This window comes from Octopus bimaculoides, chromosome 24, assembly GCF_046866305.1.
Source record: "Octopus bimaculoides isolate indiv1 chromosome 24, ASM4686630v1, whole genome shotgun sequence".
NCBI lineage: Eukaryota > Metazoa > Mollusca > Cephalopoda > Octopoda > Octopodidae > Octopus > Octopus bimaculoides.
Window position 1 is genome coordinate 28,809,343 of NC_142951.1, and position 16,498 is coordinate 28,825,840.

The window sequence follows — 16,498 nt, forward strand, 5'->3', positions numbered from 1 at the left end:
GTTTTTATCTATTTGTACATATATGTATATATTTGTCCAAAATCATGGAGTAGGAGTAGGAGAAAGAGTAGTATAAGTGAAGGGAGAGCAGAGAAAATAGCAATTCAGTGAAGGAGAAGTAGTGAGGGTAACAGCCCTGACTGAGAGAAAGTAATAGCAATGAGAGAAAGCAAGTTCAAACACCTGTCTTTGTCTTTTGTTTTTCTATAAATTTCAACTATGTGTATATGTATACATACATACTGTATATTTCTACAGTTGACCTACCTGTCTGACAGGTCCTTCCTTCATATCCAGCTGTACAGCCACCACTGGAACAAACACCTGTCTGGCGATTACACCTACTCTTGTCAGCACAGTGACATGTCTGCTGACAATTACGTCCAAATTTTCCAATACTGCACCCTGAAACATATATACATGTCAACCCATTAATTCTGTGTAAGAACACATAACGCATCTTACCTGTTAAATAACACTTTCTTTATTGGTCACCTGGGCCAAACACAAAACATAAAGGACGATACACAGATGAGGGACAGTGGGATTAAACATGTAAACAGCAAAAAAAACAAAAAAAAACACAACATTTAACAAGGAGATTAAACCAACAATGTACTTCCCCAATACGGGAGAGCTTCACCAAGAGGTGACCAAAGGAACCTCACACACTTTGGACTCCCTAACATCAAAGGCGACTCAGGTAGGCACCCCTCTCCTCCTCATCTGGCCTACAGGTGCACACTTTGAGCAGGCCTATTCACACGGGCCATTCTTGCCATATTCACCCACCTTTCAAGAAACTTACTGGGTGACAGCACCACCCACTCCAGCCTCACTTTCCTTTTAAGGCGGTACCTGAAAAAGTCATTGAGGCCTTGGCTGAAGAGGAACGTACCTGCCTTCAACCCTTTCAAGCGCATCCACCACACAACCTCTTTCACCAGAGCCACCAAATAGAGAGAAAAACTGCCTGTCCTTCCTGGCCAAAGGAAGGAGGCAGAGAGATCTTCACAATAGACTTGCACCTAATAATTAACACTTACCTGTTTGACAGTTGCTACCTTTATATCCAGCAGCACATCCTCCACTGGAGCAGATACCAGACTGTGGGTTACATTTGCTGTTGTCAGCACAGTGACATGTGCTTTTGCAGTTTGGCCCAAATTTTCCTCTGCTACATCCTACAAAAACAGGCAAAAACACAATCAATACTTTGCCAAATGTAATGCTTATTTATTCACATTGGTTTGAATTAATCTTGCCTTATCTCGTAACTTTGAGATTTTGATGAGGCAACTGTTAATTTGTAGAAGGATATTGTAGTGTGGGTCTGAGAGGCCAAATTTGGCCAGTTAAACTCTTTAGTATATAGAATACTTTACCAAATGTAATGCTTATTTATTCACATTGTTTTGAATTAATCTTGCATTATCTTGTAACTTTGAGATTTTGATGATGTGATCGTTTATTTTTAGAATGACATTGTAGGGTAGGTGTCCTCTAATTGTGACAATCCCATAGATTTGTATATCAGGAAGTACATTTTTTAATGTAACCTTCTTTATTTAGAATGTGGCCCCTCTCGAAGACCTTGGCAATGAGGATTGACAACTTGGATAGCAGAGCCTTGAGAACCATTGAGAATATCAGATGGTACCACCACGTTTCCAACAAAGAACTTTGTACGTGCACGCATTAGCCCACAGCTTCCCAACTCATAGCAATCTGTCACATGCGCTTGGTTCAGACATGTCCTCCGTTTCCTGCTAGATCATCCTACCAGGGCTTTGCTCTCATTCGATGCAGCAGCTGTGAGCTGGAAGAGGCCTGGTGGCAGGCCATGTACCAGATGGCTGGATGTGATTGGGGAAGATCTCCAGAGGCTCAACGCCACCTTGGAGTATGCAAAGCAGCTGGAATGGGACCAAAGTAAACTTCTTGAGTCATGCTGAATCATAAGGGCTGTTTTCCTGGTTTTCATGGCTTACAAATTCTCCACATGGACAGGACGGTGATCTGTCACAGGATTACTCATTTTTGCCAGCTGAGTGGACTGGGCAATGTGAAATGAAGTGTTTTGCTCAAGAACACAATACATTACCCAGTCCAGGAATTGAAACCACAATCTCACGATCACGAGTCCAACACCCTAACCACTGAGTCACATGCCTCCACTGGCATGGAACCACCAGTGATGGAGAGTATTGGCAAACCTGGTTGGCTCTACGGATGATAACATCTCATGGACCACTAAGCTGGGATGACACCAGCCACATTAAGCAAATGCATAAAGCAAGCTAACAAGGGTATGATTTAAGGTAGATTTTTACTGCTATTTTTACCTGCAGTGCCTAAGTCTTGGATGTAATGAGTTGTTCACTTACCTGTTTGGCAGTTGCTACCTTCATAACCAGCAGCACATCCTCCACTGGAACAAACACCAGTCTGACGGTTACACTTGCTGTTGTCGGCACAATGACATGTACTTTTACAGTTTGGTCCAAACTTACCACGGCGACAGGCTAAATATAAAATTAAAGATAAATAGTTTAGTTAATCCTACAAAAAGTCAACTAAATTTTTAAGATCATTGTGGCTGTATTCTGTAAGATCTGTCAAATGTTTTTGTATTACAGTAATCCTTTCCCATATCACGGTTCACCCATCACAGTTTATTATTTACGTCGATTCCTCTGTGGTGTTGTTTTGCATTTATAATAAAATATATTTATACAAATTATAAAAATAATTTTAAAAAATATAGGAGTGGCTGTGTAGTAAGTAGCTTGCTTACCAACCACATGGTTCCGGGTTCAGTCCCACACACGCACTCTCTCTCACTGGACAATGATGGCAACTGTTTGAAAAGCAACTTTCTTCCAAACAATGCCCCACCTTAAATAGCCACCTGGTTTTGTCATTTTTAAAGGCCAAGAATAAACTTGTCATTGAAAGAACTGACCAGCTGTAAACACAATTTTCTTCTTTCTTCTTTCACCTTTCCTTCTCTTTCCCATTGACACTCCTTTCAGATACACAGGCACACACATATACACATGCACACACACACACACACAAAAAAAAAAAAACACACACTCTCTCTCATTCCCCCCCCCCATTCCTCATCCTCTTTTACTATCCTATATATCTCTCTCCACTCCTACACATTCAATAATGTTATAAAAAGAGACAAATCCTCTGATGAAAAATTAAATCTGGAGAATCTATAAGAATAGATGCAAGCGCTAATTTATAAAAACATGTGACATATTAATAAAAAAACATGTGACATATTCATAAAAGCCATGTAACATATTAATAAAAACATGTGACATATTAATAAAAACATGTGACATATTAATAAAAATCTGTAAATGTACAACCATCCAGATATCTGAGTACCTTATCATTTTTTCTAATATATAATTCCTGTACATCACCTCCAAACCTTCTAATATATTTTGCCTGATCTGTCAGTCGATTTGGTTTCTGCTCCACACAGTTTGTTCTTTAGCTACAGTAGTTATAAACAGTGTTCACTTGCCTGTTTGGCAGTTGCTGCCGTCATAACCTGCAGTACATCCTCCACTTGAACACACACCAGAGTTGACGTTACACTTGCTGTTGTCTGCACAGTGACATGTGTATCTACAGTTAGGTCCAAATCTACCTCTGCTGCACACTGCAATTTTAAAAAAAACATTTGTTTTAATTGCATTTATTTCAACGTTATTGTTATCTCTGCCATCACCACTCGCCATGATAGATCGCTAGCCACTAAACCTTTCTCTATTTTCTCTCCCTGTTTATTTCTGTGTTCCTTTCTGTTGAAGAACGTAGGCTCGAAATGTAAAAGACTTTCTCATTTCCTGAGCATTAAACTAATACATCTGTTTGTTGCTTACACACCGGTGTTCATCTCTTGGTTTTTTTTGTAAATTCTCACTATATATATGGTGGTTGGTGTTAGGAAAGGCATTCAGTTGTAAAAACCCTACCAAAACAGTGCAGTCCTCTGCTTATCCAGCCCTGTCAAACTGTACAACCCATGCCAGTATGGAAAACAGATGTTAAATGATGCTGCTGCTGCTGCTGCTGCTTCTGATGATATATATATATATATATATATATATATATATATATATATATATATATATATATATAAAATTAATATAAACAGCAGTTTGCAATATTTCACCAAAAAGGGAGAATTATAATTGACACTAAATGTGACTAGGATGTTAAAAACACCTACATTGCCAGAACCAAGAGCTAAACCACTCTAACTACAGCATTAGAGCAGTTTAGCTCTTATTTCTAGCAATTTAGGTGTTTCCTAACACCATAGTGACAATATATATATTATACATATGTATATATATATATGTATATATATATATAGCCATCTGGTTTCACCAGTCCTCAGTCAAATCGTCCAACCCATGCTAGCATGGAAAGCGGACATTAAACGACGACGATGATGGTATATATATATATATATATATATATATATATATATATATATATATATGTATATATATATATATATATAATATTTTATTATTCTCATATTTATTACATTGTATTTTTATAAGTCTTTTTAGTGTATTTACTTATTAAATTTTTCTATATGTGACTGTGGATTTTCATGGATGAATTCAATAATTGTGGTTTTTTTCTCTAAATTATATATATATATATATATATATATATATACAATTATATACTTTTATGCATACAGATTTGTAAATAATATGTTACTAACCTTATTTACATTATTTACATTTGACGGATATTTGTCCTCATTTTGTTTGTTGTTAACACAACGTTTCAGCTGATATACCCTCCAGCCTTCATCAGGTGTCTTGGGGGAAATTTCAAACCTGGGTTCTCATTCTTAAGGTATGTTGTTATTATTATTCAGGTCACTGCCTGGAATAGAATTCAAAATCTTGGGGTTAAGAGCACAGGCTACTAACCCCAAGATTCTGAGTTCGATTCCAGGCAGTGACCTGAATAATAATAATAATAATAATATCGAAAAATACCTTAGGAATGAGAACCCAGGTTCGAAATTTCCCCAAGACACTTGATGAAGGCTGGAGGGTATATCAGTTGAAACATTGTGTTAACAACAAACAAGATGAGGACAAATATCTGTCAAATGTAAATAATGTACATAATTCCTCATCTCTTAAATATAGAACTGGAATATTACTAACCTGTTTGACAGTTGCTACCCTGATATCCTGCAGCACATCCACCACTTGAACATACACCTGACACTGAGTTGCACTTTTTGTTATCTGCACAGTGACATGTTCCAGTGCAACTGGAGCCAAACCTTCCCACAGAACAAACTGTAAATATAATTTGTATATAAGTATGTATGCATGTGTATATGTGAGCATATTAGATACATAATGAGAATTAAGAGAGGAAAGAGTATATATGCAAATATATAGGGTGTCCACAAAGTCTGGGTACATGGGGATTAACACATACTTTAAAAAATTATTATTTCTAAGATTTAATTGTTTGTTATGATTTTATTTACTCCATGTACCCACATGGAGATTAACACATACTTTAAGAAATTATTATTTCTTATATTTAATTGTTTATGTTATGATATTATTTACTCCATGTACCCAGACTTTGTAGACACCCTGTATATGGTGGTTGTCTACTCCTTATACAGAGTTTGACCACCTCCTGTACCTCCACCATAGAACCTCAATGTCTTTATCCTTGTCTTTCTCAACCTTCTACTTCCTCTGCTTTCTTCCTTTCACATTAATTTCCATCACTCCTCTCATCCAGTCACATTCATCCTTTCTCAGCACATGACTCAACTATCTCATCCCGTTTCTTTTCACACCATACTCTGTTTCTCTTTCTTCACATCTAATGCTTTATCTCAACAGGTGAAAAAGAGGCAAAAATGTGTGCACATGTATTACAGAACAAGTGTTTGTAAGTCATTTCTCTGTGGGCCCTATCACAGTTTTTGTTCCACTTTGTGGACCCTATAACATTAATTTCACATTTCCTTTCACATTAATTTTTATCACTCCTCTCACCCAGTCACATTCATCTTTCTCTGCACATGACTCAACTATCTCATCCCATTTCTTTTCACATCATTCTCTGCAATTTTTTGTTTCTCCTCTTCTCTTTCAACAGTGAATGAATGAATGAATGAATGTGCATGTCTATGCATGTATGCATGCTTATATGTATGTGTGTATGCTTGTGAGAAGGTGTGAGTAAATGTTATATGCAATTTCCATTCCATACCTTGATGGCAATTTGAACCAACATAGCCTGGTGCACAGCCACCACTTGAACAAACACCGGTGATATGATTACATTTAGTGACAATGGCACAGTGACATGTTTCTTTACAGTTGAGACCATAGCTGCCTTGCCGGCACACTGAAATATTAAGCAACAATACCATTATTAAAATGTAATCATCATTATCATCATCATTGCCATCAACAGTGGCAGCAGCAGCAGTAGCAGCATCACCATCACCACCACTACCATCATCATCATTATCATCACCACCATCATCATCATCTCCAGCAGTAACAGCAACAGTATCATCATCATCATCATCGTCATCGTCATCACAATCAAAACCAAATTTATGGCACCCTAGTCATAACACCAACTTGAACTTCTAACTTGTTGTCTCTTGAGGTCTCTGGGTGGGACTTGGAATCAACTTGTACAATCACAAAAGCAAAAGCCAAACATATAATAATACTAATACTAATAATAATAATAATAATAATAATAATAATAATGATCCTTTCTACTATAGGCACAAAGCCTGAAATTTGGGGAGAGGGAGATAGTCGATTATATTGAACCCAGTGCATAACTGGTACTTATTTTAATGACCTGAAAGGATGAAAGGTAAAGTCAACCGCGGCAGAATTTGAACTCAGAATGTAGCAACAGATGAAATATCGCTAAGCATTTCACCCAACGTGTTAACGATTCTGCCAGCTTGCCACTTTGATAACGATGATGATGATGATGATGATAAGATCAACAACAACTCACCTGACTGACAGTTATGGCCTCGGTAGCCATGGGAACATTTCCCAGTTATGCAGATACCATTCTCAGAGTAACACTTTCCATTGTTCAGACAATGACACTTCTTGGCGCAGTTGATACCAAATGTACCGTGTGGGCATCCTGAAATGGTACAAGAATCATTTCTGGTATATGCAACGAGGCAGTATTAAATTAAAATAGCCACCTATTTATTATGCTTGACCCTTTTGTATTTAAACCAGTTTTTTCCAACCAAAACATTCTGTTTTATACTCAAACTGACTAGATCTGGCCTCTCATACTTACCTTACAATGGCATTCGAATTCGGGTTTATGTCCGTACCACTTTTTGCTCTGTCAAGTCCATACTTGTTGCAAAGTGTCCAATGGACAATCCTTGCTATATTGTCATGACGTCTCATATTCTTTCTGTGCAAGTGGCATATATTGACTGTTATTATGCCATACGGTTTCACCATTTTCTCCACAAATTCTGCACTTATCACTTTCTGATGTGTTGTCTATTCTGTATTTGATGTAATTGGTCCTTAATGCTTGCTCTTGGGCAGCACAGATTAAAGCCTCCATTTCTGGTTTTTACTACGACTACTACTACTACTACTACTACTACTACATTTATCCTGTATTACATCAGCACAGCTCAGTATGATCCCATAAAACTGGTGTGGTAAGTTGGAATCACGTGTGTGTGTGTGTGTGTGTGCGTGATTTTTAAAAAGTGTTTTAAACATTGAATTCTCTTAACCTGATGATCAAGCTTAATATCTGCATTAATTTTAAAATTGTATAAATTCTGACATCATCATCATTATCATCATCATCGTTTAACGTCCGCTTTCCATGCTAGCATGGGTTGGACGATTTGACCGAGGACTGGTGAAACCGGATGGCAATACCAGGCTCCAATCTAAATTTGGCAGAGTTTCTACAGCTGGATGCCCTTCCTAACGCCAACCACTCAGAGAGTGTAGTAGGTGCTTTTACGTGTCACCCGCACGAAGGCCAGTCAGGCGATACTGGCAACGGCCATGCTCGAAATGGTGTCTTTTATGTGCCACCCGCACAAGCCAGTCCAGGGGCACTGGCAACGAAGTGATTTATTATTCATTATAAAGTATAATATAATAAAAGGTTACTTCATACAAAAAAAAATATTTCCACCAGGTGGCGACAGGTAAGAATTAACAATAAGGATTTCTCACAAAACAGGACATAATACCAGGTGACTCAACCAAACTGATTGGTACTATATATCGGCTGAGTCATGTGGCAGTAAATCCTGTTGAAATCAGATTGGTTGATACACCTGGAACTATGTCATTCATCTGATGAAAATGGTTTTTTTTTGCATGATTCAACACTTTTGCTCATCAATAAAAAAACAGGTCTGAAACAGTTGTAATGAACTGCAACCATTTATCATCATCATTTAACGTCCATTGACCATGCTGGCATGGGTTGGACTGTTTGACCAGGGCTGGCAAGCTGCACCAGGTTCCAGTCTGATTTGGCATGGTTTCTATGGCCGGATGCCCTTGCTAATGCCAACCATTCCAAGTGTGTAATGGGTGCTTTTACGTGCTATTGGCACAGGTGCCATCTGTGTAATACCAGTATCTGCCACGACTGCAATTTTACTTGGCTTGATGGGCTTTCTTCTCAAGCACGACATAATGCCGAAAGTTTAAGTCATTCATCACAACCTCTGTGAGGCCCAACACTCAAAAGAACCTTGCCTTATATCTGGACCTGGAGTTTATAGTCAAAGTGGAATACGTGCAGTGAGTTGACACTGCCAGATTGAATGGTACTGTCCAGGTGTGGAAGACATTATTCAGTTAGAAGCCAATATAAGGAACACCTACCTGTCCAGGTGTCACACAATGAAATTGAACCTGAAGCCATGTCATTGTGACATAAATCTGTTAAACACATGACTATCTATAATACTTTAGCGAGAGTAAGAAGAGGAGATATAATGTTGCAACATGTTCTCCTATAGATAATAGTTCACCCACCAGTCTGGCAATTGCTTCCTTTGTAACCAGCTGCACATCCTCCACTCGAACATACTCCAGACGCTCTGTTGCATTTACTATTGTCGGCACAGTGACACGCATTCTTGCAGTTTGGTCCAAATTTTCCATGAACACAGACTGGAATGTGAAAAAAAGAAGTTAAAAGAAGCAAAAATGAAGAGCAACAGAACAAAAGAAGAAGAAAAAAACACAAACAAACTGGAAAACAATGGACAATAAGCATCAGATAAATATTAAAGAGGTGATATTTCAGTTGACAGAACAAATAGACTCACATCGTTCTTCTCCCTATTTGTGTGAGTATCTATGTATGCAACAATGTATGTATATAGGTCATTTTTCAGTTTTATTTCAAGATATCTTGCCAATAGAGAAAGAGCTCATTTCTAACCTAGATCCAAGGCTCGTTGAAATTTCAACATCAACAGGGTATTTTTGTATGTATGCATATGTTCAGATTTGTATGTTTTGCTTTATGCAATGACTAAGGAAAATAATTTAATATTATTATTATCATTTACAGAATTGTAAAACTCGACAATGCTTAACAAAATCATTCGTAGTGAAAGTGCAAGAAAATTTGTTTACAAAAACAATTACAGACTAATATAGTTCTTAAATTTGACACGAAAAAGCAGGTTAGGTTGCTGGTGTAATCAGTAACACACTTAGTCACAAAAACAAAGGAATGTGGATTCGAGTCCCACACATATGCAAAAACCTACTTTTTTTCTGTCAAGGGCTTATATGCCCCATTATTAGACTATTTTCCTTAGTCGTTGCACGGTGATCGCTATAAGCTTTAAGCTTATAAAATACTATTATTAGTATTTACAGAACTGCAAAACTCGGCACTACTTAACAAAACCATTCGCATATATATACACACACACATGCACATATCAAATCCCCTCACAAGGCTTTTGGTCAGCCTAGGTTTATAGTAAAAACACTTGTCAAAGGTGCCACACAGTGGGACTGAACCCAGAACCAAGTGGCTGGAAAGCAAAATTCTTACCACACAGCCATGGCTGCACCTATTTACATAACTACTCCATTAAACTTACCTGTTTGACAGGTGCTACCTGTGTAACCAGCTGCACATCCCCCACTAGAACAGACTCCAGTTTCAGCAAAGCATTTACTGATGTCAGCACAATGGCATATGCCTGCACAGTTGGCACCAAATTTCCCTGCTGCACATTCTATAAAGTAAAAGCAGAAAGGAAGTTATGAAGTTTCATTTCATCAATTATTTGTGACAAACTGACGTTCAACTTAACAATATTCAGGGCAAGGATTAACTTTTTAGGATTCAAACCAGCCATATTAATAATATTAGTACTTGATGAAAACTCTCAGCTGGGTATGATGGAAAGTGTCAGCTTCTCATAGCTGACACTTGTTTACTGGTCATAATTCAAGAACCCTGCAGAGAACTCTTGCAGGTCCAAGCAATGCTGGCTTTTGTAGGAATTCTATCTTTACATTTCGAGCCATGCTGGTAGTTGAGCGCTGATATTTCCAAGCGAACCAATCACTACTGGTATCATGTCCACTTTTTCCATTGCCCACAGCTTACATATTTTCCATTTCAGTTCATTACTATTATTGTTGTTGTTGTTGTCGTAATTGTCATTGTTGTTATTTTTTTTTATCATCATCATCATTATTATTATTATGATTATTATTGGCCCTCGTGCCGGTGGCACGTAAAAGCACCCACTACACTCTCTGAGTGGTTGGCATTAGGAAGGGCATCCAGTTGTAGAAACTCTGCCAAATCAGATTGGAGCCTGGTGTAGCCATCTGGTTTCACCAGTCCTCAATCATATCGTCCAACCCATGCCAGCATGGAAAGCGGACGTTAAACGATGATTATTATTATTATTATTATTATTATCATTATTTATTGTCTTTGCACAGCTTCTAATGCTGGAGATGTACCACGGTGTCAGCTGTTCACTACCAGTGAACGAAGGTACTACCCCTTATTTTTCGACTACCATCTGAAGTATTTGAGTGGTTCCAAGCAATGCTGTTCGTCGTCGTCGTCATCGTCGTTGGCGTCGGCGTCATTATTATTATTATTCAACATTTGGTAGTTTCAGGGCCAGTGCCCCTGGACTGGCTCTTGTGCGGGTGGCACATAAAAGACACCATTTCGAGCGTGGCCGTTTTCGTGCGGGTGACACGTAAAAGCACCCACTACACTCTCTGAGTGGTTGGCGTTAGGAAGGGCATCCAGCTGTAGAAACTCTGCCAAATTGGATGGGAGCCTGGTGTTGCCATCCAGTTTCACCAGTCCTCAGTTAAATCGTCCAACCCATGCTAGCATGGAAAGCGGACGTTAAACGACGTTGATGATGATGATGATTTGGTAGTTTCAGGCAATTTTGTACTGCATGACCTGCTATACTTCCTTGTTGCTGGTGTATATGTGTAGCATTGTATGTTCTTTTTTGTTGTTGGGGAGTGTGAACTCTTCCCATTAATTGTATTGCGTCAGTTTCATTTTTTTTTAATGAGGTGTGGTGCAGCCTTTAGTTGTATTACTGTGTGTGTTGTGTGTGCATGTAATGTGTTGGGTATCGGTCTGCTAATAGAAGTTTATTGAATAGAATATTTCCTCTATGTTTAGTGTTTTGTGTTTGTGGATTGTTTTGTTTAGTTTGTATTATTGAATTGATAATGTCTTGCATAGGATGTGGGTTTCCAAGTGCACCAATTACTATTGGTATCACGTCTACTCTCTTCATTGGCCACAACCTTCGTATTTCCTGCTTTAAATCATAACAGCTGTTTATTTTTTTCTTCTCCTTTCACATTGATCCTGTTGTCATCGGGGAAATGCTATGCCGATTAATCATACATGTTCTTTCTTTTTTATTCACCTGAACAATGTCTGGTTTCTGATGTCTGGTTTCTGATGTCTGGTTTCTGATGTCTGGTTAGGTGATTGCACCGGATCACTGCATCCCACAGGATTTTGCAATTCTCAATTTCAGTGACTCCTTCTGGAGTTTTCTCATACTATGTCTTTGCTCTTTATTTCCACAGAGCTTCCAATGGATCATTCTTGCCACATTATCATAGCACCTTTTGTATTCACATTGTGCCAATAATAATAATAATAATAATAATAATAATAATAATAGTAATAATAATAATTATTATTATTATTTTAAAAGGATTGATGTAACTCTTCACAAATGTAAACAGTCAAGATGAAGAGCGCGATTCGATTGTAATAGATATTTTATTACTCACTTTACTCTTTTACTTGTTTCAGTCATTTAACTGTGGCCATGCTGGAGCACCGCCTTTAGTCGAGCAAATCAACTCCAGGACTTATTCTTTGTTAGCCTAGTACTTATTTTATCGGTTTCTTTTGCAGAACTGCTAAGTTACGGGGACGTAAACACAGCAGCATCGGTTGTCAAGCGATGTTGGGGGGACAAACACAGACACACGCACACACACACACACACACACACACACACACACACACACACATATATATATATATATATATATATATATATATATATATATATATATATATATACATATATACGACGGGCTTCTTTCAGTTTCCGTCTACCAAATCCATTCACATGGCTTTGGTCGGCCCGAGGCTATAGTTGAAGACACTTGCCCAAGGTACCACGTAGTGGGACTGAACCCGGAACGATGTGGTTCGTAAGCAAGCTACTTACCACACAGCCACCCCTATGCCTAGTTGAACAATATTTCAACTGTAAGTCTGTCTTTGTCGAGTTCAAAATAAGAAGGGATAAAAATTCAAAATTATAGAAATTCAAATTTGAAGTATGAACGAAAGCAACCAGCGTCCACATGTTGATGGAATGGCGTCATCAGTCTTTAAGTTTCAATTTTATAACATTATTATTATTATTATTATTATTATTATTATTATATGAAAACTTAATAGTATTTCATAATTCCCAATAAATATGCTATAGAAATCAACAAAGAAGCATCTCAACCTGCAATAAATAGTAGCTGAATCTCCCTCAAATCACATCCTACAGCTTTAACCCTTTAGCATTCAGATTACTCTGTCAATTATAATGCTTATTCATTCACAAGCTTTTGAATTAATCATACGTTATCTCATAGCTTTGAGATTTCTATGATGTGATTGTTTATTATTTTAATGACATTGTCAGGTAGGTGTGAGATGCCAGATATAGCCAGTTAAACCCTTTAGCATTCAGATTACTCTGTCAAATGTAATGCCTACTTATTCACATTGTTTTGAATTAATCTTGCATTATTTTGTAACTATGAGATTTAAATGCTGTGACTGTTTGTTTTTAGAATGACATTGTCAGGAAAGTATGAGAGGCCAGATCTGGACAATTTGAACATAAAACAAGTAGAACATTTTGGGCTGGATATGGCCAGTTGCAATGGAATGCTAAAAGGTTAAATGAATATATTGTCACTGAACAATGTAGCCTGTGATATTTATCAAAACAAAAAAAAAAAGGGAAAAATATTGACCAAGCCTGCACTTTTGAAATTGATCTGAGTTTAAACAACAATATCAACAATGTAAACAAAACAGCAACAGCTCACTGATAGGAATAACAACAATAATTGTAGCAACAACAATAATTGTAGCAACAACAATAATTGTAGCAACAACAATAACAACAATAGCAACAGAACAACAGCACAATAACAACAGCAACAATAAACACTACCACGACAATAGCAACAGAAATGGCAACAACAACAATAACAAAACAATATCAACTGCAACAACAACATTAATAATATCAACAACAACAACATCATCGATAACAGCAACATAACAAAATATAACAATATAAACAACAACAACAACAATGACAATAACAACAACAGCCACAACATCAACATTGATGACAACAACAGCAACATAGCAAAAAATAAGAAGATTAACAACAACAACAAGAAAAATAACTACAACAGCAACAACAACGACATAACATAAGCAACAAGAACACCACAACAACAACAACAACAGCAGCAGCAACAAAAGGATGAAAGCAAAAAAACGACAACAGCGATAACAATAATAAAAGAGTACCAACTTTGACAGACGCCGTTTACAAGAACAAACCCATTGTTGCAACCGTTCAGACATTTGCCTGTGAATTGGTTACATTGCCTATTCTTACAGGTAGAACAGTGTTCTTTGCATCTGGCACCGTAGAATCCAGGCAGACATTCTGTGGAGATGAAACAAAAAGAAAGAAAAAAAAAAATTTTTTTGTTTCAAAATACCAAAATAACGAATATCCCCCACTCCCAACCCCTCACCTACAACCTCTTCAATCATAATCCTCATTACTACAACCGCCGCCACCACCACCATCACCACCGTCATCTTCATCATTATTGTTTTAATATCTGCTTTTCCAGGCTTGTATGGGTCGGATGGAATTTGTCTGCAGATTTTCTGCAGTTGGATGCCCTTCCTGCCACCAGATCTGTTACTACACTGAACGATTTGTTGGGCTTTTTTTTTTTTAATTTAAACTGATTGGTTTGTAGCTTGAGGTAAAATTTTTGATATTGTACTAAATGATTTGTAAGGGTTTTTTTGTTGTAATTTCATTTGTAGCTTTAAACCAGTATATTAAAGAGTATATCTATGATATTTCAGTGGATTAATTTATAGATTTAGTATTAAGTGCCATAAAAGATATGTCTTAAGTATAAACTATATCACTATATTCATGGTTAAATTTAAGATATAAGTTACCTTTATATAAAATGATTATAAGTATAAAAATTAAATTTAATAATAATAATAATATATAAATAATTTTATAAAAGGCTCTATCATGATTAAAAACATTTCTATTCTAAGTATGTATTTCCAGTTATTTTTCCGTAAGCAATGAATGTATATAAATATATAAACATTGATTTGTAGTGGTATTTTCCTCTGATAAACTAAGTAACTTTGTGTTTTTTGTTTGTTACTTACTAAGAGTACTGGTTATATTAGTATGAATAAATAAATTAGAATGATTATTATACAGGGTCTGCCATAAGTAACTATATATTTTCTTTTGCTTGTAACTTTGTTGATACTTATTCAATTTTTCCATTTCATATGTCATTTGAAAGCTGAAATCTTATATTTTTATTTCTTTTTTTCCCCCTATTTCAGATATACTGTCATATCGATTATGTCCACCCGATTAACAAGAGAGCAAAAGATTGCAGTTTTGAAATGGTTCTGCACAAAGTTATCTGGCTATGCTACAGAAGCTGCTTTTACCGTTTTACCGTTATTACAACAGCAGGATGGAGGAGAGGGTCTGTACTTTCAGCAGGGCGGGGCACCGGCCCATTATGCTATGCTTGCGCGAGACTGGCTGGACGTCAACCTGCCCTGTCGATGGATTAGCAGGCGAGGACCGCTTGAGTGGCCGTCTCGTTCGCCAGATTTGACCCCACACAAATTTTCCTGTGGGGCGTTCTCAAAGAGAAAGTCTAATGCCTGCACCTATCATTTTATTATATACATGCATCATGAACATCATTGTTTGATGTGAACTTTTCCATGCTTGCATGGGTTGGATGGAATTTGTTGAATGTATACTTACGTAGGACCTCCACTTCACACAAGCTAAGATCAGGGCCTTTAAACAGGATTATTGTGATTTTACTTCCTTTGGCGGGACTATCACACTGTACATCAATAACTGTAGTTCTCTCAAGATCAGTAAATTTCTTGCATATTCTATTCACGTTGTTTATGGACACCAAAATTAAAAATGAGAATTTCTCATGCACTGGAAAAGAAAAAAACAGAAAGATAGACAGATACAACAAAAATAGCTCTGTATATGCGCGTATGCATTGTATGTATGTTTGTGTGTGAGTGTATGTGTGAGTGTGTGTGTGAGTGTGTGTGTATGTGAGTGTATGTAAGCATGTATGTGTGAGTGTGCGAGGCTGTGTGCGAGTGTATGTGTGAGTATGTGAGTGTGCATGTGTGAATGTGTGTGTAGGGGGTGTATGGGTGTGGGCATCTATGATTGTGTGTGCATGTGGGGCAAAACATTTGTGTGTTTGCATGTGTGTGTGTTTGCATGTGTGTGTGTGTGTGCGTGTGTGTGCGTGTGTATGTGCTGGCGTGTGTATGTGTGTGTGTGTGTGTGTGCATGGTGACAACTTTCCATAATGAAATCTAAACAGTGACAAATGTCCAAAAGAATAATTCTTTCATTGACTTCCTATGTTAGCACAAGATTTACATGGAGCTTCGAGAAGATGGAAGTTTAGAGACGGGGCAGCTTAGGGCAGCATTTCTTGTAGTGGGGTATGTGAAA

The 16,498-nt window shown here is 37.3% G+C and overlaps 1 protein-coding gene across 2 annotated transcripts in view; it reads right to left on the reverse strand.

The window, feature by feature from the left end:
- LOC106876469 (uncharacterized) overlaps positions 1–16,498 on the reverse strand; it is a 196,455-nt gene that overhangs the window by 159,418 nt on the left and 20,539 nt on the right. The window contains exons 7-17 of one of the 2 annotated variants that reach the window (XM_089341381.1): positions 15,770–15,958; positions 14,243–14,380; positions 10,205–10,342; positions 9,117–9,254; positions 7,081–7,218; positions 6,304–6,441; positions 5,226–5,363; positions 3,548–3,685; positions 2,388–2,525; positions 1,047–1,184; positions 268–405 (exon numbers count right to left, since the gene is read on the reverse strand). In XM_089341381.1, the coding sequence (XP_089197507.1) occupies positions 268–405; positions 1,047–1,184; positions 2,388–2,525; positions 3,548–3,685; positions 5,226–5,363; positions 6,304–6,441; positions 7,081–7,218; positions 9,117–9,254; positions 10,205–10,342; positions 14,243–14,380; positions 15,770–15,958 (1,569 nt within the window). The remainder of the gene's footprint in view (positions 1–267; positions 406–1,046; positions 1,185–2,387; positions 2,526–3,547; positions 3,686–5,225; positions 5,364–6,303; positions 6,442–7,080; positions 7,219–9,116; positions 9,255–10,204; positions 10,343–14,242; positions 14,381–15,769; positions 15,959–16,498) is intronic. The other variant, XM_089341382.1, reaches the window with a different exon arrangement.